The sequence below is a fragment of the Oncorhynchus mykiss genome, chromosome 16 (genome assembly GCF_013265735.2).
Source record: "Oncorhynchus mykiss isolate Arlee chromosome 16, USDA_OmykA_1.1, whole genome shotgun sequence".
Classification (NCBI taxonomy): Eukaryota; Metazoa; Chordata; class Actinopteri; order Salmoniformes; family Salmonidae; genus Oncorhynchus; species Oncorhynchus mykiss.
Genome location: NC_048580.1, coordinates 44083976 through 44109883, shown reverse-complemented (window position 1 = coordinate 44109883; position 25908 = coordinate 44083976). Strand labels below are relative to the sequence as shown.

Genomic DNA, 25908 nt, shown 5'->3' with positions numbered 1-25908 from the left:
GCCTCCAACACTCTACTCAGCAAACTAGATGCAGTCTATCCCAATGCCATCCATTTTGTCACCAAAGCCCCATATACTACCCACCACTGCGACCTGTATGCTCTCGTTGGCTGGCCCTCACAACATATTAGTTGCCAAACCCACTGGCTCTAGGTCATCTATAAGTCTTTGCTAGGTAAAGCCCTGCCTTATCTCAGCTCACTGGTCACCATAGCAACACCCACCCGTAGCACGCGCTCCAGCAGATATATTTCTCTTGCTCCTTTGCACCCCAGTATCTCTACTTGCACATCATCTGCACATCCAGTGTTAATGCAAAATTGTAATTATTTAGCCTCTATGGCCTATTTATTACCTTACCTCCCCACTCTTCTACATTTGCACACACTGTACATAGATTTTTCTGTTGTGTTATTGACTGTACGTTTGTTTATGTGTAACTCTGTGTTGTTTTTGTCGCACTGCTTTGCTTTATCTTGGCCAGGTCGCAGTTTAAATGAGAACTTGTTCTCAACTGGCCTACCTGGTTAAATAAAGGTGAAATAAAATAAAAAATAGTTTAATAATAAGGTATATGGTAAACAAAGGTGTTGTCAATTATAACCTGTTTCAGGATGCTAGGTGGTATTTGGGTGGTATTTCGCACATCACTACTTCACAGGAGAGGCAAAACGTATTTTTGGAAGAATTGCCTCCTGGAACATGAACTTTCATGTGCCTTAATAACAAACATGTATTCCATCTGTAAATATGAATAAAATTGTTAAATTACGACCCTAGTTGGTTAAGCCACAGAAAAATACCTTCCTGCTAGCTATGATTGGCTGAGATAATGCATGAGCTGGACATGCCGGAAGATGAGTTTGGATTGGTCTGCCATGTAGCATGTTTCTGTCTATAACATGAGCTGCACAGTATGTGTTGATAGTCCCTTCTAACACTGCGTGTTTTAAATGTATATAATGTTAGCCATCTAGACATACAAACGTTTTGCTACTTTACGTAACAACATTGATGCCCTGAATTTAGCAGGTGCTATTGACAGATCAGTTGAAAAAGTTGTGATGGGCTACTTTCTGCACACGCCACAGTCAGTGTGAACCGGAGTGACTTGACACAACATTCGCCAAACAAGATGTAGCTACAAACAAAATGGAGCTGTGTTCATCCATGTATACAGGTAAGAGTCTAGCTACATTTCAGATGTTCTAATTTAGTCAGAAAGTCGTTTTCATTGCAAGTTAAAGCATACTGTTCGCTAGCTAGCGAACGTTAGATTGTTGGCTCGCTAGCTAACGTTACGTTCATGATCTGTGTAGTAATATTATAAGAATCAGAAATGCATTGCTAGTTATAGCCTAATGTTAACTAGTTAACACTGAACCTAGCTGGTTAGCTTTAGGTACCTGCAGATTCAAACTACATGACAATGTTTTGTATTGGTAGTAGTATGAGTTGGGATTATGCCAGTTCATTGTTAAACTAGCTAGCTAACTACATGTCTAAACAAAAGACTCCACCTCGGACGGATTATTGCATGACCCATCAAATTAGCCAGATGTGTCTGTCTGAGGGTGATTACGGCCATCTATTGTATTGAACATGTGTACATGTCTAGACAATAGTGACCCACTTAGCTAGATGTGGCTGGGGGGTGGTTATAGCATTTCTTTCACACAACCCATCAATTTAGACAAGTGCGTCAGGTAAGCATCATCTAATAATCATTCAATATATATTTTTTTATATTTAAATAACCATTTCACTGTACCGTTTACACCTTCTGTATCCTGTGCATGTGACAAATAAACTTGATATATAGTGGGCTGAGGCTTAAGAGAATGATGCTGAATGGGTGTAGAAAAACATTGGTTGTACCAAACAATTCAAAGGGCCATTTCCTCAAAAGGGGTTACATGTTTATCAACTTTCAAAGCAGAATAACTTTCCCATTGTTCCTCAACTGCAGTGTATGATATACAATTTTGTAGCTTTGAGTCTCTCCTTTTATCCAATGTAAAAAACAGAATTTCAAATTTTGCTACATAGGACAAAATCCAGGTGGTGGAAAATGATTTAAGCACAATGCCAACCATCAAAGACATATTAAAATAAGCTGAATTGATTGCATTAATGTCTCCATGTCGGTCGCTAGTCTTACCTGGCTCTTGGCTGTGCAGATGAAGCTGACTGTTGCGCCAACTGTGACACTCCGTGCTTTGGGCTCCTCGATGGTCACCTGAATGGGTTTGTACGAGACAGCTGGAGAAAGACATGCACAGAAACCATTCAGTAAACACTCAAATGTCCCAAGTTACAATTTCTTAAAAGTTTTTACTGCCTCAACTTCGAACATATTTTGTTCAAGTCATTTTTAACTATTCAACAACTATCGGTAAGATCAGTGGGGGGGAAAAAAATCACAAAAGTATTCCAAATGCGCTATTTTAACGGACAATTAGAAATGCGTACTTGTGACGACAATCTCAGCGCGGCTCCTGTTGGTGTTGCGTTGGTCTCTGCAGGTACAGACATACATGCCTGTGTCACTGGGCTGAACACTGGGGATATGCAGCTCCTCTCCTGAGAGAATAGGTAGGAACACGGAATGAGATTAAATTACCAAGGGGAATGGACTAGTACTTCAATAGCGTAGAAAACCCTTACAGTTTCCCATGAGTGGCATCCAGCGATGTTTGGATCTTTTACTGTTGAAAAGCGCTATCCAAAGTATAAATACAGTAAAGTACACACACTACAGGCTACAAAAATATGTTTTGAGCAAAAATATATTTTTTACAAAACTGAACACTTCAAGATGTTGTTCTGTTGGGAATCTGTGATGTCATCACCTCCTCTCTTGCTTGAGAAAAAATTGAGGAGCAATAGAGAACAAAAGAGGACAGCCCCCCCCACACACACACATGTGCCAAGTCATGACTCGCCTGGACCACCTATTGAGATGTGCCTTTTGTTAAGTAAATCAGGTGTTAAATGAGGTGAAAAGGAGACTGGAATGTCACTTGAAAGGAGAAGAGTAGAGGTACTCGGTGGATGGGCTTTCTATTGTTCTTAGGTCACTCTGCCCCCATTTCACACCAAGTTGCCAGGGAACTCAGTCACCTGACAGGGTCAGTCAATCACAGGCCCTATCTGGTGGGGTAACAGACCCCCACTACCATCTGTACGTCAGTCTTTCTCTGCAACTCCAGGAGTGAATAGCAAGGTGACCAACCACCTGGCTGTAGCAACCCACAGAAGACTGACCGCTGGGCTTCACCCCATGGACACTTCCCTCTCTGGACAGTCCCTACTGTGTAGTGCATTTATGACCATACAACCACTTCTACTAGTCCCATCTTGCTACATTGGTGTGTGTGCATCTTAAGTGTGTGCAAAAAAAATGTGTTCTGTACATCTGTCTCCTACTGGTCATTACTACACCTTCTAACAGAGGCGCAGGGACGATTGTATCTATATTCACCAATACTGGTCTTTAGTGAGGAGTGTATACTGTGCCGCTATATACAACAGTAATGTATGTTTGGCTCTTATGCTAGGCCAAGTCATACTCCCTATTACCCAGAACTGGTCTGTCCAGTATACTATACCTTGTCTTTGTCTGATGGCGCTGTTGGTCACGGGGCGTCCATCCTCCCTGGACCAGTAGTAGTAGTGGGGTGGAGGGCCGGTCACCTGGCACCGCAGGGTCACTGGGCTGCCCTGGGCCACCAAAACCCTCTCAGGGTACACTTTCACCACCAGGGAGGCTGCCGCTGCTGGGTCAGAGGTTAAGGGTCAAAGGTTAGGGCACAAGGATCAATCGCAGAGACACTCTTGGTGGTTACAGTCTGGCAGGAAGAAAAAGTAGATTGATTTTGAGTTCCTTTTCAGTTGGTTCACTCAATACAACATGTATCCAAGTCTACTGGACGTTTTGGGTTCCCTTACTATTGAATGGACGACACTTAATCCTGTCTTGTGGATTTCCAACGTATCCAGTTGCACAGCTGTAGGGGACAGAGAGAAAGACATTCATATAGAGTCAACACAACGTCAAAGGACACTGAAAAGCCAGTCTGAATATAGCAGCCTGGTACTAGCTCAGTTTGTGTTGTATAGCCATTGGCAAGACAATGACCACAGGACACCGACAAGACAGAACAAACAGATCTGGGACCGGGCTAGAATAGAGAGGTAAAGAGAGAGTTGTGTCAGCTTACCGCTCACAGTACTGGCCAGTGTATCCAGGCTGGCAAGCAGTACACTGATAACCACCGTTACCAAGGCTCTCACAGGTGGGGGAGAACCTGGCAAACACACACAGATAAGCAAGTACAGTATACTCCAGTAATAACTAACCCAGTGGGATCTGTTCCAAGTTGGGATGTAGGGCAAAGTTTCAAAGACAGATATGAATGACTGAGAACTACATCTTGTTCCAATGGAGGACCATTTTGATACCGTTTATCGTTGTTACAGAAGCAAAGCAACGACCCCTTTTTATCCCCCATCCGGACTGAGACTGTGTTCTGTGTCCTAATCCTGTTAGCGGCTCACTCACTGGTTGTCAGGGTCGGTGTGAGGGCAGGCACAGGGCTGGCAGTCCTCTGGGGTTCCAGCGGTGGGATCCCCATAGAAACCTGGGGCACACTGCTCACACAGCTCTCCCTGGGTGTTGTGCAGACAGCTCTGGAGATGCGGGAAGACGACAACCACTCGCTTGTTATTCAATGAACTTGTTTCAAATCTACTGCTATTTTGGACATGAGGCCATGTGGGTGGTGAGCTAGGATTCATTGTGATCTCAGAGGCTGAACTGATCCTACATTAGCATTCCTGGTTTTAACTTAACGAGATTAACCTGGGTTAAATGAAGGTTGAATAAACGAAATGAGAAATTCATCAAAACAACTGCCCTAAAAAGATTCTCTGGGCTGCATACCGTGCAGATGCCATTCTCGGGGTGGCAGGAGTCAGAGTGCCCGTTGCACTCACACAGCTCACAGTGGCCCAGGTACAGGCCCCCTCCGGTACGAGTGTAGCCAGGGGCACAGTCCTGGTAGAGAGAGAGTTACAACTGTCATCACACATCACACCGTGGGCTTGACACTCTCAGGGTGGGTTTCCTGGACACGGAGCCTGGTCTTCCTTCGAGTATGCTTTCTCCAGGAGGCAAAACATTTAAAGTCTGCTGACTGTTCAAACATACATACATACATTTACGTTTGAGGTTAATTAGTCAACATTGCCACTTGTGGCAGAGAGAGAGAGAGAGAGCTCCTCTTACCTGACAGGAGAGTCCCTGGTAGGCGGGCGGGCAGCGGCACTGCTCAACCTCCAGAGCCTGAGCCAGGCCGCTGTAGTTGGGCACGGCCACCTCCATGCTGACCTCGGAGATGCTGGAGGACCTCATCTCTGTGTAGTAGGAGGCCCGCACCAGGATGTCATCCAGGTCAGCCAGCACCATCATCAGGTGCTCCCTAGTGGCAGGCATGCCGTCGGGGCGACGCCAGTTCTCCTACAGGGCAGGGAGATGGGAGTTACTCCTATTGTATCACCAGGATGCTAGTGTGACCTGTGTCAATGAGGAACGGATGGTAAAGGTTGCAATCAAATCACCATTTGGGGACTATAAAGATCGCAGCTACTGTAGAACACTGACCTCTCTGAAGACGAGCTCAAACTGGCGGGACTCTCTTGTCCCCTTTCCCCTCTGCCACAGCTGGTGAGCCACCAGGGTGATGTCATTTCCCTGTGGGCAACAATGACAAGGGCAACCCATGGCAGGTGAGTGTAAAACTAATTGATGCGACAGTAGTACATGGAAGAGAATGACGTTCATAACTTGTGGGGTCCTGAGTGTGCTATGGAATGGATGCAACAACAGTAAATGAGATTGAACGCAATGTTAACTTTGGTGCATACTTACAATAATCTGAACATCAGCGTCTTCGATGGCTGTTCCTCTCTGGCCGGCTACATAGGAGATGGTATACTTCAGCTTCCCACCATACGAGTTCACCTATTGTAGAGGTGGAGATAAATACATTTAGGCCTCTTCTATTAGAAATGTGTCTTTCTGTAAGAGCAAAAAGCGATCATAGAGCACATGATGTATTACATTTCTCTAAGATGTTCATCTTCTCCAATAAAAACTGAGTCATGCTTGAACTCCCACCACTTGGAGAAGTGTCTTAGTTAAACAGGGATCATGAATCAATAAGTGCTGTACACTACACAGGGCGGTGCCGCCCTGCCCCTCATTTCCCTTCCACAGCTCTGATAGTTCAGGTGGAGGAATGGTGGGGTGGTTCTGTGGCCAAACGGTTAACCGAAGGGTAAACACCCAGTCAGGGTGCAGGAAGGCTGGACCTGGCTCGTTCTGTTACCTTATCCCCTATGAACTGCTCTGGGAGCTGCCAGTAGAGTGTGTCATCCGGGTGCAAGCTGAAACCTTTGTAGAACAAAGCGTACTGGGGCAGAGGAAGGAGAGCATGAGAGAGCAAGCCAGAGACAGAGCTCAAAAGATACGCAAGGAGAGAGAGAGAGAGAGAGAGGCATCGCAAGCACAGTAGAGAGGAGAGCAGAGAAAGGGTTTACATTTTGGTCCCCTACTAGTTAACTACTACTTGGTGACAAAGTGACACTCACACCATGCGTTAACTGGCAACTAAAACAACAGCTTCCAGTGTGTATAATGTGAAAATCACAGCTTGTAAAGGTGACTGTCTGACATGTTTAGACCCTTATACAGTATAATTATAGATTACAGATCCAGTGCTACTCTTTAAGTGAAGAACTACAGAGTACGACTTTAACAGTAATTGTGTACTGTGCTTTAAAGAGGAAAATGCCACCCTGCTTAGTCATGGAATTTATGCACATACTTCCCTTTTCAGCCCTATCTTCTCTTTCTTGTTCTTTTGAAAAAGACCCAGGCGGCGAACACTTTGACAATACTAAGGAAAACTGTACAGGATAACCCTGTGAAATATTCACTCTCATGATTCGTGAATGGGTGACTTTATGATCAACCTGATCGGTTGTTGATTAACCTTCCTGGCTACAGTACACTGTATGTTATCACATGGAGGGAGGCAGTTTCCTCTGCTTGTGTTTGTCAAGAGCAGGGATATGCAGTCAGACAGTCTGGTTGTCTCTCTGTCCGTCTGTTCATCATTTAGCCAGCCAATCAGTCAGCTAGCCAATCAGTCGGTCTGTCCGTCCGCCCGTCAGTCAGCCAGCCTATCATCATGTCTACCTGGCTGGAGGCCCCTGCAGGCCCGGGGCTACTGGGAGCACCCACTATGTTCTTGGTCCCCCGCTGTTGAGTCTGTCAACAGGACCAGGCCCAAAAAGAGAGTAAACCAGTCAGTAACGACCACAATAACAACTATGGATGAGCTAAAAAGTTAAAGGCTTGAGTGTTTCTCATAGGGGTTATTTTAGATGTACCTTCCGTCGAGGAGAGTGACCTGGGGAGGCTGGCTGAGGACTAGTAGGCCGTACCAGGGAGGAGATACCAGAGAGGGAGGAAGGGGGAGAGGGGGGCCTCAGGGGGGTACGAGACCCGGCCCGAAACGAGGCGCTGGGGACCTTCCTCTCAGAGGAAGAGGAGTGAGGGAAGGGAGGAGAGCCGGCTGGAAAGTTGGAGAGGATTTCCCAGATCTCATCATCCAGCTTCTTCACTTGTTCCTGGGGGAGAGGATGGGGAGGGTGGTGGGGGGGGGGGGGCTCATGAGGGTTTCCCCAAAGGAGACCGCACACCATGCAAGGTAAGAGACACACCAAGCACTGGGGTCTGGGGGTGTTGGTAGGGGGACATGCTGTGTCATGCTCTTAACCAGGTCTACAACCCTGTGGTATGTACACAACTTCACTCACTGGGGCCATTGAACTTTCTAGTTTCTACAATCCTAAAACAGGGAAGTCTTGACGCAAAACATCCAAACACGTCGGCTATTAGACACAACATGGCTCTCTTCTCTTCAAATTCCAGAGCGCCTCACAATCCCATTCAGGACATGCATCAGGTAAATGTATTGTCAACGTGCTGCAGTTGCTTTCATGCTGATGTCTACCATGCTACAGTAAATATCCAGTCACATACTGTCTTACGGGCGGTGGGATTAACCTTTAAGGATGTCATGGCAATTGACATCCCAAAAGGCAATCCATATCAGGGGCAGGGGGGAGGGGGTGGCTGGGTTGTACTGTTGTCATTAGATGTGTTGTATGGACATAGCAGTGGGTGGCTAGGCTACAGTAGGAATACCTGGCTAGCTCTTTTGGACCTGGAGGTGCCATTACCCTTCGAAGACTTCATCATGTCCCAAACGGACGCATCCTTCCTCCGTTGCTCCTCTGTCCAGGCGGAGTCTCTCTAGTGTTGTGAATAAACAAGGCTCCCGTGATCACTTTCTAATTCCCCACGTGGGAGCCAGCGGAAGACTTTAGGACTAATGTGGGGACTTGAAGAACTTAACTGCTGTTCACGGCTATCAATGTCGGACGTCTGCAAAACTCCTCCCGACTCAGTCGCTTCAGTGCACTACATCAGAGTCATCCACCGCGTGAATGGTCCATTAAACAGAGTGACGTCTATAAGTAACCAATACGCGTAGAGTGTAACCCGCGATGGCATGTGAACCTGAAATATTCCTAATATTACAGAAGTGTGTGTAAATAGGGCCATTACTGTATGTCGATTGCTGCTACAATGGAGCTGAAACTAGGAGCAATTTGAGACGATTGGAAAAGCAGGAAACCCATGCATCTCAAACACACAAACCTCCTACACACAAGAAAATAAGGGTAATGTATGACGCATTTATCTCAACACAAATCAAATCAAATCAGTACGATCAAATGACAAATCACACCAATCCTTTGTTTGAATTACAGGCAAACATTTTAGTCATCAATTCTTCACAAAAAGTGTTATTTTTATTTTTATGTGTAAACTGTCATTGGTGAGGGGCTGGTAAGTAAGCCTTTCACTGTAAGGTTGTACCTGTTGTATTCGGCGCATGCGACTAATACAATTTGATTTGATACTGGTCAATCCACAATCATCACCACACGACAAGCTCTGGTTTACCTGGTGCGCTCGTCTCATACGAGCAAAGAAAGCTTCCTTCTATAGAGTGGACAGGCAAACCAAGAGTAAAAATAACTCAATTACACTTGAATGATGCATAAAGAACTGTCTTCTCAAGACAAATAATGAAATGCATCCATGTGATGCTTTCTAAAAGTAGATGCATCAACAAACAGTACAGTACTGACTTCTATCTCAGAGACTGCTATGGACAATGCTTTCTGATGAGGTTCTACCGCCTGTAATACATGGTAAATTCATGGAGCATACAACCAAACGACAATTTCCCACTATGAGATTGGCCCTCAAACATAGCGTTTTCTACGATAACTCATTTAGCAAACCCTTTCACAACAAGGACCAGCACAGACATTCAGGCAGAAATTGAGAGAGCATTTAAGCGCTGTTAGGAGCAGGAATGCTAGAGGATTCCCGAATGAGAAGTAGCCACTTCGCACCATATAGCGAGAGAGTGGGAGTAGACGCCGGGACAGCGTTTGTATCGTCTCTGATGGCCACGGTGGACAGATCCTCATCTGGGACTCACCTTATCCCCTTGGAAAGCCCCGAGCAGCCGCCAATAGAGGGGCCCCTGGCCTAGGTAGTCAAAGTTGCTGTAGGAGAGCTGGGTGCCGTCAGTGGACACCTCCACGGTGAATCCGGTGGAGATACGGACGGTGCGCTGCCGGTTGACCAAAGCAAAGCCCTGGAAGTTGCCTGGGGCAAAGACGGATGACACCTGCAGGACACACATGAAGGGATGATCATCCAATCACACTCAGAGAGACAGGAAAACCGTTTATTCAGTTCAGCTGTTAGTATATGTTTGTGTGTTGACTTGCCTATATTCCTTGATTGGTCATTGTCACATCAAACTCAAACAGATATGAGACCAGCGCCAGGCTACTCTCAAAGTGCTCTTTTCGTATATTTACTAATATATTGTTTTCAGGAAGTCGTTTCCTAGTTCTTGTCGCCTGGGTACCTGGTCTCTGTCGTGGGAGGAGCTGGAGCACTGCTGAGTGACTCCCATGCAGAAGCAGGACAGGCAGCCATCTTTGTTGTCTGTGCTGAGGTGGAAGGTTCCCTGCTTACAGTTGGAGCAATCAGGGCCCTCAACGTTCATCTGAGACGCAATGATATAGTGTGAGAGGTGAACCTACACATACATAGAACATAGACTTGAATGGGAATGCCATTCAAGGGATTATATTTATATGGGACAAACCTAGAGAGATAACAAGTGGATAAGGATACAGGAGGATGTCAATGCGGCTGGCGGTTTTAATGAAAAACATAGAGAAGCCTTGGTTTGCTTACCTTGCAGCGACACACACCATTTCCATCGCATCCTTCACTTCCTCTCTGATCACAGTTGTAGCAGTTACCTGTAAACATGACATAGCTGAGCGTTGCACTCAGTGTGCCTTCATTCCACCAAATACTATAATGTACACAGCCGCAATCTGTTAGCACGGTTAACACCGCCCCTGAGGGGATAGAGTTATATTTAATTGAATAATCTATACCTACCATTGAGATCATTGTTGCCAACAATACACGTTTGTCCAAGCTGGGGGTTGCCTGTGTACCCAGCAGCACATCTGAAAAGGAGAACAGCCAACATTTACACTTTAAAACAAACATTTCCAGTCAAAGAGGACACACACAGGGAAGGAGCAATGGGGGCAGGAAATTGAGCGAGCCGTGTGAAGAGATACGTGATGAGGCTTGTCCTCGCAGCACACTCTTGGCCCAGACACATGAAAATACACTGCTAGTCAAATACTACGCATGATGTATACACGCTACACAACAGAGCTGTCACATTATTAGCCAACAGCAACAATTTATTCATTGTGGATTTCCATTGTCCATGCACTAGGCATTCCCCAGGTCCCCTGCAATTATGAGGGGGGTTTATTTTTTAAACACTACTCACAATCACATTGGGACACATACAGCTTTGCTACACCCCTTGAAAATTCACTGACTTTTGAGTATCCCAGATGCAAAAGAAGGCTAAAAGGTGTGTATGTATTGCCGATGTTGGAGATAGACAAAGCACAGCCAATGCTACAACTCTCAACATGGGTCAAATGTTGAAACCATCTCTCTTCTCATTAGGTTGCTAGAAGATGAACTGAGGAAGGTTGCGTTAAAGTTCATTTTCTATTTTAAAATAATGTGTCACCAAACCTTGATAAAGACAGCAGAGCAGAGAGAATGAACCGGAGAATTAAAGTCTAAGTGCAGAAAGAGGCATCATATCACATCAGGATATAACACTGAGAAGCTAAGAAGAAGCAAGCTGAGGCACTATGTCCATCCACCAAAGCTCTGTCCAGCTAAAGAGCCCAATAGGCCAGGTCACCCTAGGGGAGAGCTACCCTAGCTGCTCCAGTTCTTACCTTGTCACTGGAAGCTCCACGGTTGAACAGCCAACAAACGCACAGCTTCAATGGGACTTTGGAAAAACCTGTCCAGTCTATCTACAGTAAGAAGCTAAAACAGTTTTTGGAAACTATCTGACCAATGCATGATGAAGCCAAATCTGGGATATTATTGAGGTCAAGAAATGGGTTGACATTTTACATGTTTCATGTTGCTATTTGGGCTATGCACAGTAAGCAAAAAATAAATAATTTGAAGTACAATCACAAGGCAGCAAGGGCAGAATGAATGCTATAAATACATAATACACCACAATCACATTTACATACACAATCATATCGATAGTCATCCAATCACAATAGCAGATGGAATTAAAACATATTTACACCTGAACATAGGGACGTCGGAAAGCTTGGACAAACTCACTTCAAATACTTAACTGGCAGTACTGTATAGTTTACATCAGTGGATGCTGGTGGGGGGAGCTATAGGAGGATGGGCTCATTGTAATGGCTGGAATAGAATTCATGGAACAGAGTCCATACTGTTTGTGTGATGTGTTTGATACCGTTCCATTTATTCCAGCCATTACACTGAGCCCATCCTCTTATAGCTGCTCCCACCAGCCTCCACTCGTACACATATACAGTGCATTCGGAAAGTATTCAGACCCCTTCACTTTTCCCACATTCTGATACGTTACAGCCTTATTCTAAAATAGATTAAATCGATTTTTGCCCTCATCAACCTACGCACAATACCCCATAATGATGAAGTGAAAACAGGTTTTTAGACATTTTTAGCAAATGTATAAAAAAATAAAAATAGAAACACCTTATTTGCATAAGTATTCAGACCCTTTGTTATGAGACTCGACATTGAGATCAGGTGCATCCTGTTTCCATTGATCATCCTTGAGATGTTTCTACAACTTGATTGGAGTCCACCTGTGATACATTCAATTGATTTGGAAAGGCACACACACCTGTCTATATAATGCCCCACAGTTGACAGTGTATGTCAGAGTAAAAACCAAGCCATGAGGTCAATGGAATTGTCCATAGAGCTCTGACACAGGACTGTGTCGAGGCACAGATCTAGGGAAGGGTACCAAAACATTTCTGCAGCATTGAAGGTCCCCAAGAACACAGAGGCCTACATCATTCTTAAATGAAAGTAGTTTTTAACCACTGGTCACCCGGGCCAAACTGAGCAATCGGGGGAGAAGGACCTTGGTCACTCTGACAGAGCTCCAGAGTTCCTCTGTGGAGATGGGAGAACCTTCCAGAAGGACAAACATCTCTGCAGCACTTCACCAATCAGGCCTTTATGATAAAGTGGCCAGATAGATTCCACTCCTTAGTAAAAGACACATCACAGCCCGCTTGGAGTTTGCCAAAGGGCACCTAAAGGACTCTCAGACCATGAGAAACAAGATTATTTGGTCTGATGAAACCAATATTGAACTATTTGGCCTGAATGCCAAGTGTCACGCCTGGAGGAAATCAGGCACCGCTTATCACCTGGCCAATACCATCCCTATGGTGAAGCATGGTGGTGGCAGCATCATGCTGTGGAGATGTTTTTCAGCAGCAGGGACTGGGAGACTAGTCACCATCGAGGGAAAGATGAACGGAGCAAAGTACAGAAAGATCCTTGATGAAAACCTGTTCCAGAGCTCTCAGTACCTCAGACTGGGGCAAAGGTTTACCTTCCAACAGGATAACGACCCTAAGCACACAGCCAAAAAAAACGCAGGAGTGGCTTCGGGACATGTCTGTGAATGTCCTTGAGTGGCCTAGCCAGAGCCCGGACTTGAAGCCGATCTAACATCTCTGGAGAGACCTGAAAATAGCTGTACAGCGATGCTCCCAATCCAACCTGACAGAGCTTCAGAGAATCTGCAGAGAAGAATGGGAGAAACTCCCCAAATACAGGTGCGCCAAGCTTGTACGGTCATACCGAAGAAGACTCAAGGCTGTAACTGCGGCAAAAGGTGCTTCAACAAAAATACTGAGTAAAGGGTCTGAGTACTTATGTAAATGTAATATTTCAGTTTTGTAAAACCTGTTTTTGCTTTGTCATCATGGGGTATTGTGTGTAGATTGATGAGGGAATTTTTTTTTGAATCCATTTTAGAATAAGGCTGTAACTTAACAAAATGTGGAAAAAGTCAAGGGGGTCTGAATACTTTCCGAATGCACTGTACTTGCATGATTGGGCTAAATCAAATTTTACATGTACAATTTGTCCATATAATAGGGGTAATTTATAAAGTCTGCTGTGAAAGTTTAAATGTAATACTAAATACTGTATGTGTACGTCTTGAGGTAGTCTGACCCACTGGGCTAAAGAAAAATAGCACCAAACAACTCCTGTAAATACACAACTTTGAACATGGTAACTGATATTATTTCATGATGCAGTTTTAAACACAATAACAATGTTGCCTCTACATGAAGAAGTTACTCTCAACTCACGCAGTCCTTTATAAAAAAGAAATAATTAGACTTATTCCATAGATACAAATACATAATAAAAATAAGCATAAATATCAGGACCAGAAACAGATTCTTTTAGATACATGTTGAAATTTGTTCAAGTTAAAAAATATATATAAATGTACCTAATAATCAGGGATAATTTTGATTGGAATGGCCAGCCTTCCTAAAACAATGTGAAAAGAACCATCGGAACCATCTTGCTTTTGTTTCTTGTTCTTTTGGGATGATTTTTGATCATTCCTTTGAAGAAGTTTGAGCAGGTCCAGAACATTGGACTGGGGCTGGGCTTTCTTCTTCTGTGGGCGTCTCTTGGAACTAGTAGCTTTGACTTTACTCTTCGTTGTTAACCTGGAACGCTTTGAAGAAGAGGCCGTTTTGGTGGGTGCCGACGTGGTGGTGAGAACTTTCTCGGAGTAACTTGTTTTAGCTTTTGACACTTCCTGAACTTTGTGGGACGGTGGAGCCAACTGGTATGAGTCTGGAGCAGTGGTTTCCAAGTTAGGTCTAGAGTTACCATCGTTTGAGTCGGATGGTTTCTTGACAACAGTTTCTTTGAGTTTAACATTGGGTTGAACCTTTGAATGAGGTGCAACTGATCTAAAGGCACTGTCTTTTTTATCGTTGCTCCTAGCACGAGAAGCATCCTTTCCCTTTTTAGCAGCTTCATTACGTGACTTGGACACCTGTGTTGGAGGCTTACGTTTATGGGATGGTGGTGCCAGCTGATATTTAGTGTTAGCCAGGTCTTCTACAGCTTCCCTTGGTTTTGATTGACGTGTCTGTGTTGAGAGCTTATTAGCTGTCACATGAAGCTTGGCCATCGTAGCCTTTGTTTCAGGTTTTGTCGTACTACGTGGTCTAGAGCTAGGCTTTGTCGTACTACGTGGTCTAGTGCTAGGCTTTGTCGTACTACGTGGTCTAGAGCTAGTCCTGGGTTTACTTATGGTAGTATTTTGTCTTGGGCTGGACTTTGAATTGACATTTCTTTTGGTGGATCTAGTTAATGGTTGAGGTTTTGTAGTTTTTTTGACTGTTTTGGTGGTGGACTTATGGGCCATTGTGGCTTTCTTAGCAGGGAGACGGGGCGTGGGTAAGCTATTGGGGACTGTGGCTATAGTTTGTGACCTGGTGGTTGTGGATTGAGTCCCGACATTGGATCTCAGTGTTGTCACGGTTGTTAATTGAGAAGTCCTGAAGGAGTGTCGAATTGTGGTACCCCTTGGCACTAAGGCTGTGGACACTGGTGGCAGAGCCATCGCCTCCTTAGCAGACCGTGCTCTGTGTCTGACGCGTTTCACCTTGTTCATCTCCTGAGCCAGGGCAGTAAACCCATCTATCACAATCTCCAGACGACCCTCCAGCCTTTTCAGACGAGTTTCCATGTCTGTGTAGCTACTCTCCAGTTCGCCCACCCTCTCCTTCTTCTCCAGGGCAGACTGTGACTGCAGCATCTCCAGCTGGGTGCTGAGATTGCTCTGCTGGCCCCTCATGGCCTGGATGCCCTCCCTGATGTCCAGGGTGTTGCTCTCCAACATGCTGAGGCGCTGGTTGAAGCGGTTCATGTGGAGCCTCATTAGGAACTGGAAGCTGTGCTCTCTAACCTCAGGGCTGGGCGTGTTCAGCGATGGAACCCTGGGTGGACTCCTATTCAGGTGGACTCGGACCATGTCAGCTATGGGGGTGGTTGTGGTTGGGTGAGTAGGAGTCGTAGGGTGAGTGGTTGGTTGAGTAGGAGTTGTAGGGTGAGTGGCTGGGCGAGTGGGAGCGGGTGGGCGAGTGGTAGGGTGAGTAGGGATGGTAGGGTGAGAGGGTTGGGTACGGTGGCTGGTAGTGGACAGTAGGCTCCATGTGGGGGTGTATGGTCTTTGGCTATAACCTGTGTCCTCCTCTTTTTCCTCATCTGGCTGTTGGCTGTATTCAGTGTCCTCCTCATCATCATCATCTGGCTGCGGACTATAGTCTGTCCCCTCATGCTCCTCGTCTGGCTGTGGACTATAGTCTGTCCCCTCATGCTCCTCGTCTGGCTGTGGGCTGTAGTCTATCTCCTCCTCCTTCTCCTCGTCTGGCTGTGGGCTGTAGTCTATCTCCTCCTCCTTCTCCTCGTCTGGCTGTGGGCTGTAGTCCATCTCCTCCTCCTTCTCCTCGTCTGGCTGTGGGCTGTAGTCCATCTCCTCCTCCTTCTCCTCGTCTGGCTGTGGGCTGTAGTCTATATCCTCCTCCTTCTCCTCGTCTGGCTGTGGGCTGTAGTCCATCTCCTCATCTGGCTGTGGGCTGTAGTCCATCTCCTCCTCCTTCTCCTCGTCTGGCTGTGGGCTGAAGCGTGTGTCCTCCTCCTCCTCCTCATCATAATCCTCCTCCCTCTCCTCCTCGTCTCCACTGCCCTCTGGCACCACATGTTTCCTCAGGCTAAAGTTGAACACTGCCTCACCACACCCGGGTGGGAGGAAACCGTCATAGTCCTCTTGCAGGTACGGGTCCACACAACTGTCTTGTTTTCTTAATGATCAAAACATTAAAATGAGACATAGGGCAGGGTCAACTTATCAAAACATACCAAATGTTTGTCTACCCCAATCACCTCATCGTCATCTTTGCACATCGAGTAGCAAAGAGTCGTCAAACAGACATGACATTAGAAAATAGATTTATGCCTTGTAGAGAGAATAATGTCAACATGGCCCAGGCATAAACACTGGCAGTATTAGCCCACAGCTTCTAAACCTTTTAACAAGCAGCTAAAGCAGGAGACTCAGAGAAAGTTCTGGCAAAGCAATCAAGCTAAGGCAAAGGAGAGAACGCAAAACCCATGTGACATAAGGTTTACCTCAGGACACAACTACAAGTCCAAACACGAAAGACTTATTACTTTTCTTGTCGTAAAAGCCAGTAACACAACTCATTATTACACGTGTAATCCCATGGAACACCAGACACATTTTTAAAACAAAAAATGCCCATTGATAAACACAATGTCCGTTTGCCAAGCGCATTAATACAACACAGATATTGACCGCTCAAATAGCATAAAGAGCAGTGCTACTGCGGAGACCAAACCCGACCCACAGAAACCTTTACTAACTAACTGGAATGGGTGGCGTTGGTTTGAGATTTGCTTCTCCCACACCACTCCACGAAACACTCACATATCAATCATGACTGGTTGGAGAGACTGGTTGAAAGAGGGATGCAAATCGGACAGACATGCTACTATACCCGTTTTAATAAAGGAAACAAGTGGGTGCCAGACTAGTCACCTCTGCTTTCCGTGCTTTGGCCAGCCCAGCATCCCCAGCCCACTGACCAGTAAGGCTGGAAGGGTTAGGTGGAGATGGAGCGAGTCTTACCTTTCGCAGCGCCGGCCGGTGGAGCCAGGGGGACAGTTATCACATGTCGGCTGACCGTCCGCATCCTTGTAGCAAGACAGAGAATACCTGCAGGAAAGGAAAATACTTTCATCAGTCTTGTAAACCAGTAGACAACCCTACTCTGCATTGTAAATATCAAGGTTATCGCTGACACAACAGTGCGACCTGCATGACCAGTCAATGACAGATCAAATGTCTTTACAAAGAGCAGGTTGACCACAGAATGAACTTTGATCTCTATGAGGTTGACCCATCAGTTAAATGTAGTGTTTATAAGTAGATGAAAGATGTCTGGAGCTTGTTCCAGAGACATTGATCCATCTAAAGGTGTAGTTCTGTTCTGAAGAGCAGGGGTTACCAATTTTTTTTACTCAGGGCCCCACTTCCAGCATTGGGGAAAATCCTGCGAATAATCATGAGGATTTTGCAGGTTTAAAGCATATCTCCTACAACTCTACACATTTTGTCATTAGGTCCAAAGAAAATGTTGCCGTTTTAAAGCACATTTTCTTGCAATTATATACATTCTGCTATGTTTAATGTGTATTCATGTGATATTTGAGTGACAAAAAAAATTACAACAATATCTATGGGCTAGAAAACCTAATCCTTCCATTCCGCACCTCGCACCCCACAGTTTGGGAACCCCTACTGTAGAGCATTGGTTCTCAACTGGTTTTGCCTTGGGACCCAAATTAAACCCGGTTGTCTCAGTCATGATCCAATATTAACATTGCCATTTTTTGTTGTTGTGTTTTTTTTATTTTACCCCCAATGTCGATATTGTCTCATCGCTGCAACTCCTGAATGGGCTCTGGAAGCGAAGGTCGAGTCATGCGTCCCCCGAAACATGACCCGCCAAACCGTGCTTCTTAACACCCGGCCGCTTAACCCGGAGGCCAGCCGCACCAATGTGTCGGAGGAAACACCGTTCAACTGACAACCGAGGTCAGTCTTTGGGCGCCTGCCAGCCACAAGGAGTCGCTAGAAAGCAATGAGCCAAGTAAAGTCCCCCTGACCGGACGATGCTGGGCCAATTGTGCGTCAACCTATGGGACTCCCGATCACGGCCGGTTGTGATACAGCCCGGGATCGAACCCAAGTCTGTAGAGACGCCTGTAGCACTGCGATGCGCAAGGGCCGAAAACTACTTTTAATACTATATTTTTTAAGTAATTGCAGCAATTCTTCAAGCAGATTCTTGATGACTAATAATAATTTACAAGGTCACTAGTTTGAGACCACAAAATCAGCCAAATCCACCGGAATAGAGCTGCCAATATCTCTTAATACCGTGATTGAAGAAACATTGAACAGAGATTAAATTATTTAATGAGTCTCTACCACTTTCAAGCAGGTTTTTAGTAATCTAGTTTAAGTTCAGACCGGAATACTTTTTCATTGAAATAAATTTAAATGCTACCTCGACCCAAATTTAGGTCGCGACCAACCAGAATCGCTGCTGTAGAGTACATGAGGAGGAGTGAACTCACTGGTTGCTGGGGGAAGTGCCAGGGCAGGGGCAGGACTGACAAGCCTGAGGTCCGTCCGTCACAGGGTTGCCGTAGAAACCTGGCAAACAGCGCTCACACCTTGGGCCGGCCGTGTTGTGAAGGCATTGCTAAAAAAGGGAGACACATGAGAGGGAAGAGAGAGAGAGTGGCGGATCCATCCATGGAACAGTGAAATCCTATTATGAAACCATGTGTGTTCGGAACCTGTTTCCACATGTTGGGATTCGCCATGAAACCATTAGCGCATTCCATAGCAGACTTCAAAGCCAAGTGCAGCTGTAGAACTGTACTACTGGCATACATTACAACCGGAGGGTGGAGCGACTTACCAAGCACGCGCCTGTCTCCAGGTCACAGCCGCTGGCGTGGCCATTACAGTCGCACCTCTCACAGGTACCCAGGTAGAGCCCAGAGCCTGTACGGGTGTAGCCCACATCACACTCCTGTATAGAAACAGATTGAAAGACATGGGAAAACAGCATGGGCCCGTGGGGGCGATAACAACGCATGCAGCACAGTTGACTGTCTTGCCGTTCCATTACAGCATGCTCTAAGAGTCCCACTCTGTGTTTCTTTCCGAGACGTCTACAGTACCACGGAACAAAGTGAGCACACTGGAACTTTACAACTCGAAGAGGTAACAGAGGAGGAACTAGAAGATCGGGATGTACAGTACATAGATTTTTGTGGTATGTGTGTGCTGTACCTGACATGATGGACCGTTGTAGCCCTGGGGACAGGCACACTCCTCCACTTCCAGGGCCCGTTCGTTGCCTGTGGAATGTGGCACTGCAATGTCCATCCGGATGTCTGAGAGACTGAACAGACAACGACACAGGTGAGGCAACAACAACAACCATAACAACATCAGCCACATGGGTGTTTACAGTAGAGCCTACAGAGAGCTGTTTCCTAAACAATTCTTAAGAATCCTAATCATGTGGAATCATTCGGAGTGAATCTCAACAGGGCACCTGGTTCGGTTTTACCTGGTCTCAACCATGTTGACAGCGTAGGTGGCTCTGATCATGAAGACTGTAGTATCAGCCAAGGCCATGAGGAGGTGTTCACGTGTGCAGGGCTGTCCATCAGCACGCCTCCATGCAGACTGGAGGAAACACAGAGAGAGAGAAACGAAGCTCAGTGCAACACTGCCATGGCAAACTCAGGACTGGAGTTGGGATTATAGCCATAATTAGGCAATAGTAATCTAATTAGGTCATTTAAACAAGATCATCAACGAAGACAACATGGTATTGTATGTTGATGTTAAGATTACAAACAGTTAAGAATCCGTCAAAAAATAAACACTCGAGCACCTGAGTGCACACACACACACACACACACGGTGACCCACTTCTCTGAAGGTGACAGTGACAGTGGCGGGGGGGAGGGGCTTAATCTGGGAGAAGTGTTCCAGGAAGATGCCGTTGCCTTGGAGAACCACGTCTGGCTGTCTGTCAATCACCAGGGAGCGTTGCCGGGGCTCGTAGTGCACAGTGTAGCGCAGCTCCCCACCGTAGGCTGTCACCTGGCAACAACATGTCAGAAAGAGACGTTCAAGATTCTAGAACAACCATTCTCTTAACTCTACTGGACAGTGGAAATGTATTTCACTCCATGAGACTCTAAAGCTCGCCAGGTCACAGGTCACATGATGACATGTGCATGACCATGAACTCCAACCAGAAGTAGAGAGCTTCTCTTCGTGTAGGTACGTAAAGCCTCTATATTTTCCACATGTTGAGAGAGCATGTGGACGGTGACATCTAGCATGACCACATTTAAATCACACCTTGCTTCCAGAGGGAAGACTACTCAGTACAAAATAAACGTGGATGACAGTTTCTCCTGTCCCTATAGTCTACTCTCAGGGTAAGAGGAGAAATACATGCAAGTGTAAAAAAAAAAGAGTCAAAGCCTCCAACCACTCATCTCTCCCCTCGTCTCTCATCTCCCCGTCTTCCCTCTCATCTCCCCGTCTTCCCTCTCACCCCTCCCCGTCTTCCTCCTCTTCCCTCTCTCCCCCGTCTCCCCTTATCTCCACTCGCTCTCCCCTCTCTCCCCTTGTCTCCACTCTCTCCCCTTATCTCCACTCTCTCCCCTTATCTCCACTCTCTCCCCTCTCTCACCTTGTCTCCTCTGAAGCTGTCTGGTAGGACCCAGTAGTAGATGTCCTTGGGGATGTCAGAGAAGGAGCGGTACGCCACCCCCGAGGAGCCTCTCTGAGCGATGCCGTCTGTGATGGTTCTGGTATTGGCTCCGTTGGAGAGGGAGAAGAGCTGACCATTCACACCGCCACGAACCTGGGGGACACAAACACACTTTAGACGCATGACAACTCTCCTCAAAGTACAAGCTAAAAAGGCCCGGGTACATTAAACAGGCTCAATGCACTGCTGTGGTTTGGGACGTCCTTGTACATTCCTTGTATTTCCTGACCGCTAACGTGTCTGCACTACTTCTCCCATGAGCTGTAGAGCATGCTTCTTCAACTCACAGTGCTAACACACTTGATTCAGCAAATCGTCAAGCCCCCCCAGTCCACTAACTCCCATGCCCGATAGAAGTTGTGTGTGTGAGTGCTAGTAAGGCCGGGCCACTGACCTGGTCACGGCTCCACGTGGAGCTGACACACTGCTTGGTGACGCCCATACAGAAGCACTGCAGACAGCCCTCTGGGTTGTCCTCCGTCAGGTGGAAGGAGCCGCTCTTACACTCGTCACATTGCGACCCCGCCACGTTGGACTGCAACGCACAGAAAACATCAGCCACGCACATCTGCCATGAAACCCTGGCTGTCCGACCGGCTCATCAGTCACTGTCTGTAATCGTAAAGGATGACTGTACAACGGCAGCTAAGCTAAACGGGCTCAGGTTTATGACTGCCTCTATGAACTGACAATGGTGTTCAAGTGTCGGTGATTGAGAGTGTACTCTTCAACTATGGCATATCAAAACTTCTACATCTAATATAAAGTACAGTAGGCCATAAAGTACAGTAGGCAATAAAGTACAGTAGGCCATAAAGTACAGTAGGCCATAGCAACGTAGTATGTTACCTTGCAGGCGCATGGTCTGCTGTTGGAATTCACTGTTCCTCGAATATCACACTTTGAGTTTGCTGAAGGAGGGAGGGAGACAGAGGGAGGGGAGATGAGATCAACACCTGGGGGTGCTCCACCAACTCTAACCCCTCCACAATCACTCGACATACCAGGCCAATGACCACACCTTCTCAGCAGGTGTGATTGATGTTAATAATTACCCTGGGTCAAGACCAAGGCTCTTAAAGGTAGGACATAAAGCATGGCATGCACTATAAAGCAGAGTCATAATTTATATGTACAAATGTCTCTGTAAAACCGTCCAGGTGAATAACTTTCCTAACACATTTAAGCCTAAAAATGTACGTTCCACCCCCCAAAAAACAAGAAACACTCACAGTTTGTAAAACATTTGCCATTGGGCTGCAATGGGTTACCCTGATACCCAGATGCACACCTATCGGGAAAAAACAAACACTTCCATCAACATCTTTTATAACTATTCCATATATACTGAAGCTAGCATTTCTTTCAAGAAGGAGGTGAAAGGGGAAAATGTCACTTCCTTACTTTTCACATCGACGGCCGGTGTAGCCTGGCGCGCAGGCGTCGCACGTGGCCTGGGAGTCATGGTCCAGGAAACAGGTGTCGGAAAACCTGAGGAGTCACAAACAAACGTCACAGGATTTGGACATTAATATTTACAGCTGCCAGTTAATGGGTAGCGAGAGGAGGTCACAAGTTGACAACACCAGCAATGAATGAATAAGCCCAATGCTCTTCTGGAGTGCTTAGTGAATCTACCCAATATGGACGTAAACCTGCTGTGTGAAAAAGCTCTTTCCATCTCTCTGTCTCTCTCCCACGGTGTGTTTGTGTGTGTGTCTGTGTGAGTATGTGTCACACAGGCTCACACAGGAAAGCTACTCTGAAAATATAACTAACCAAGCTACCAATTACGTCACACTGGAAGAAGTTAAGCTACACTAAAGTTACCCTTAAGAAAAGTATAGTTACTTAACTTAAGATACTTTGAAAAAGTAGTTCACTACATCCCAAATTGATCATATGTAAATCTGAAATGTCAGACTGCAAACCACCAGAACAGATCACTATGTGGTCATATGTTAACAGAATGTAGATACGTGCCTATTAAACACACAAACTTTGTTTCAAGTGAGAATTAGGCAGATCTGATGCCGAGAGAAAAAAAAATAAAAAAAATATTGCCTACTTCTTGCAAAAAAAAGTAGTGTGTAGTTCCAGTAGTTAGCTACACCGCAGCAACTGATTTGAATTCAGTTCAACTACCACCAAACTACTGGAAAAGGTAGTTAAATTACTATTCGAACTACATGTAGTTCACTACTTCCCAACTCCGGTGTACTGTATGTGTGTGTGTGTGTGTGTGTGTGTGTGTGTGACCTCATGGTGACCCCTCACCTGCGGGATGTCTCAGTGTATGGGCAGGGACAGGGCTTGCAGTCATCGGGGCGACCTCGCCTGGGGTCACCAAAGTAGCCTGGTCTGCACTTGTCACACTGAGGACCTTCAGTGTTGTGCTGACAGCTCTGATGGAGGGAGAGGAACGTAGTTCAGTTACTACCTCTATATTATGTACACTTGTCCACAGGTCATTGAACAAATAATGTGCAGCAAATGACTGGTATCTTTGCAAACAGCTACTACAGTCAGGTTAACAATTCAGCCACTGACTGTGAGAGCCACCAACTCAATGCATTTGCTAGACATTCGCGACACTTGCAACAGATTCAATTTACAGCTGAAAGACATAGAGGTCGAATACAACTTCAAAGCTTTGACATTCACAGCCAGGCTTTAGTATAATGATAACGTTGTGTTGTGAGGAGTCCTCACCAGACATTGTCCACTGATGGGGTCGCAGGCGCTGGCGTGTCCGTTACAGTTACATCCAGCACAGGATCCCAGGAAGTTCCCCCCAGACACGCGCTCAAAGCCAGTGGAGCACTGTTCACAGGACAGTCCTGAGTAGCCAGGGGGACACCTGGGAGGAACACACACCATGGAAGCCATTACAACTGTCCACAGAAACTATCCTACAATTCAAACACAATACAATGCTATGCTAATGTATTTACCATATACCTACAGTTGCAAGAACTAAAAGGTTCTCAGCACTCCTCCTCTTTTTTGTCCCGGTTTAAGTCACGTTTTAGTGCCCGTGACTCTATGGAGCGATAACAAACAACATCTAATTCAAATCTTAACCTCGGCTGAAGTCAGTCTATGGGATCTCACCTGCACTCCTCCACATCTTTGGCATTGTCATGGATGTTGTACTCCACAGTGGTGGTGTCCATGACGATGTCGCTGAGCGCCACGCTCACCATGTGGTTGTCGTAGACGGTGCGGATGCTAATGCTCTCCAGGCTGGCCAGCGTCATCATCAGGTCCTCACGGGACACCTGGCGACCCGACGAGTGCTGCCAGTTGTCCTACATGAACACACACAAACCATCGGAGGTCAGACATTGATCATGATCACACACGGCCCAGAAGGCTACATTTAAAACAATGGTCATTAACTGCACTATGGAAGGTTTAGACAGCAACATGTCAGCCAGTATAGGATCATAGATAAGACGTAGACAAAGGATCTTAAACCACTGATCTTATACTGCTGGGATCATCAATTAGATTCAGCAGATTTTTTTCTACAAATAATTTGTGGACTGCAATTTGACCGCAAGAAAGCCCTAATAGATCATATTTGACTAAAACATAATCATTTCAAACCTTGCTTACATTCGTATACAATCACATACTGTATATCTCTATTATGTGTGGGAATACCTTGGAACACATTTCCAAAATAGAAATCAACTGGAGCTGATTTGCTGGTGTTTATACAGTATTTTATGTCTAACAATAAAAAACAAATGTGTGTTTTGGGATGGGTCCAAATAAAATCGCCCTTGGGATAAATTTGGCCCGTGGGCCGCCAGTTGGGGAACCCTGCTATACTGTACAAATAAGGACTAGAGACAGTTACATTGTTTTGTTCATAAAGAGCTTGACAAAGTGTATATGAACCAAACTAAGCTAAAAGTGGGGTGGTTGTTGGCAGATGGACCCACCTCAGTAAACTTGATCTCTTTCTGGTTGACCTCTCTGGAGGGGGTGGGGTTGCCCCTGCGGTAGACCAGTCTCTGACCGTTCCCGGTCAGGACGACGTCTGGTTTCTCCTCAGGCTCAGTCTCGCCACGGGCCAGCGTGTAGCGCACCTTGTACTTCAGGGACCCTCCATAGGAGTCAATCTAAATAAACAGACATTCAGCCACCGTATTCATTTCATAGTTATATAAGCCAGACAATGCTCCGACGAAGGCTGTGAGGCTGAAACGTAAGCCATTAATAAGAGTAACACAAGCAGTGTGGGGGAGCGTCTTCCTTTGAATATATCTTAAACACTTTCTGTGTGCTGACACTTTTAGATGTGCATTTAAATGTTTAATTCATATAGTAGTTATCTTGCTGGTGTAAGATCATTTCAACATGATGTCAAGGTGAGTCATTGGATAGACAAGGGTTGTGTTCTCCTGCTCAGAGGTTACTGATGCATGCCAAACCATACCAACGCCTGGATAGGAATTTTGCATATCAGCTAACCACATCCATCCTATGGTATAGCAGTATGGTGCCTGACGTGGCATGCAACCATTGGTTGATGCATGCAACGCCTAAACAGGGGAACACAGCAAAAGTAGTGCAGAGCAGGAATTGATGTAGTGATGACGCCGCACCTTGTTTCCCAGGAACTGGCGTGGCAGCGTCCAAAATGAATCAAGGATGAGGAAGCGCCGTGATAGGTCGACTAGCTGGAACTCCTCTTCCTCTGGGTTGATGAGGAGCTGAGTGGAGGAGAGAGGAGGGGTGCCCGGCCGAGAGGGGTAAGTCACGTTCACTCCTGGAGTTAGGGAGGGAGGCAGGGAAAATGAA

The 25908-nt window shown here is 46.0% G+C and overlaps 1 protein-coding gene across 17 annotated transcripts in view; it reads right to left on the bottom strand.

Moving 5' to 3' along the window:
* Positions 1-25908, bottom strand: part of LOC110491067 (basement membrane-specific heparan sulfate proteoglycan core protein) — a 155391-nt gene that overhangs the window by 51473 nt on the left and 78010 nt on the right. For 12 of the 17 annotated variants that reach the window (XM_036946987.1, XM_036946991.1, XM_036946995.1 and 9 more), the window contains 34 exons: positions 25713-25876; positions 25047-25226; positions 24208-24404; positions 23806-23953; positions 23371-23498; positions 22498-22584; positions 22326-22384; positions 21943-22004; positions 21488-21628; positions 21013-21186; positions 20238-20411; positions 19870-19988; positions 19587-19698; positions 19210-19323; positions 18860-18987; positions 17346-17432; positions 10637-10707; positions 10424-10491; positions 10089-10229; positions 9651-9842; positions 9104-9142; positions 7459-7698; positions 7265-7336; positions 6393-6476; positions 5933-6025; positions 5666-5755; positions 5291-5521; positions 4946-5059; positions 4565-4692; positions 4224-4310; positions 3952-4010; positions 3612-3779; positions 2473-2583; positions 2162-2262 (listed from right to left, as the gene is read on the bottom strand). In XM_036946987.1, coding sequence (XP_036802882.1) covers positions 2162-2262; positions 2473-2583; positions 3612-3779; positions 3952-4010; positions 4224-4310; positions 4565-4692; positions 4946-5059; positions 5291-5521; positions 5666-5755; positions 5933-6025; positions 6393-6476; positions 7265-7336; positions 7459-7698; positions 9104-9142; positions 9651-9842; positions 10089-10229; positions 10424-10491; positions 10637-10707; positions 17346-17432; positions 18860-18987; positions 19210-19323; positions 19587-19698; positions 19870-19988; positions 20238-20411; positions 21013-21186; positions 21488-21628; positions 21943-22004; positions 22326-22384; positions 22498-22584; positions 23371-23498; positions 23806-23953; positions 24208-24404; positions 25047-25226; positions 25713-25876 — 4163 coding nt within the window. The remainder of the gene's footprint in view (positions 1-2161; positions 2263-2472; positions 2584-3611; positions 3780-3951; positions 4011-4223; positions 4311-4564; positions 4693-4945; positions 5060-5290; positions 5522-5665; positions 5756-5932; positions 6026-6392; positions 6477-7264; positions 7337-7458; positions 7699-9103; positions 9143-9650; positions 9843-10088; positions 10230-10423; positions 10492-10636; positions 10708-17345; positions 17433-18859; positions 18988-19209; positions 19324-19586; positions 19699-19869; positions 19989-20237; positions 20412-21012; positions 21187-21487; positions 21629-21942; positions 22005-22325; positions 22385-22497; positions 22585-23370; positions 23499-23805; positions 23954-24207; positions 24405-25046; positions 25227-25712; positions 25877-25908) is intronic. The other 5 variants (XM_036947000.1, XM_036947002.1, XM_036947001.1 and 2 more) reach the window with 3 other exon arrangements.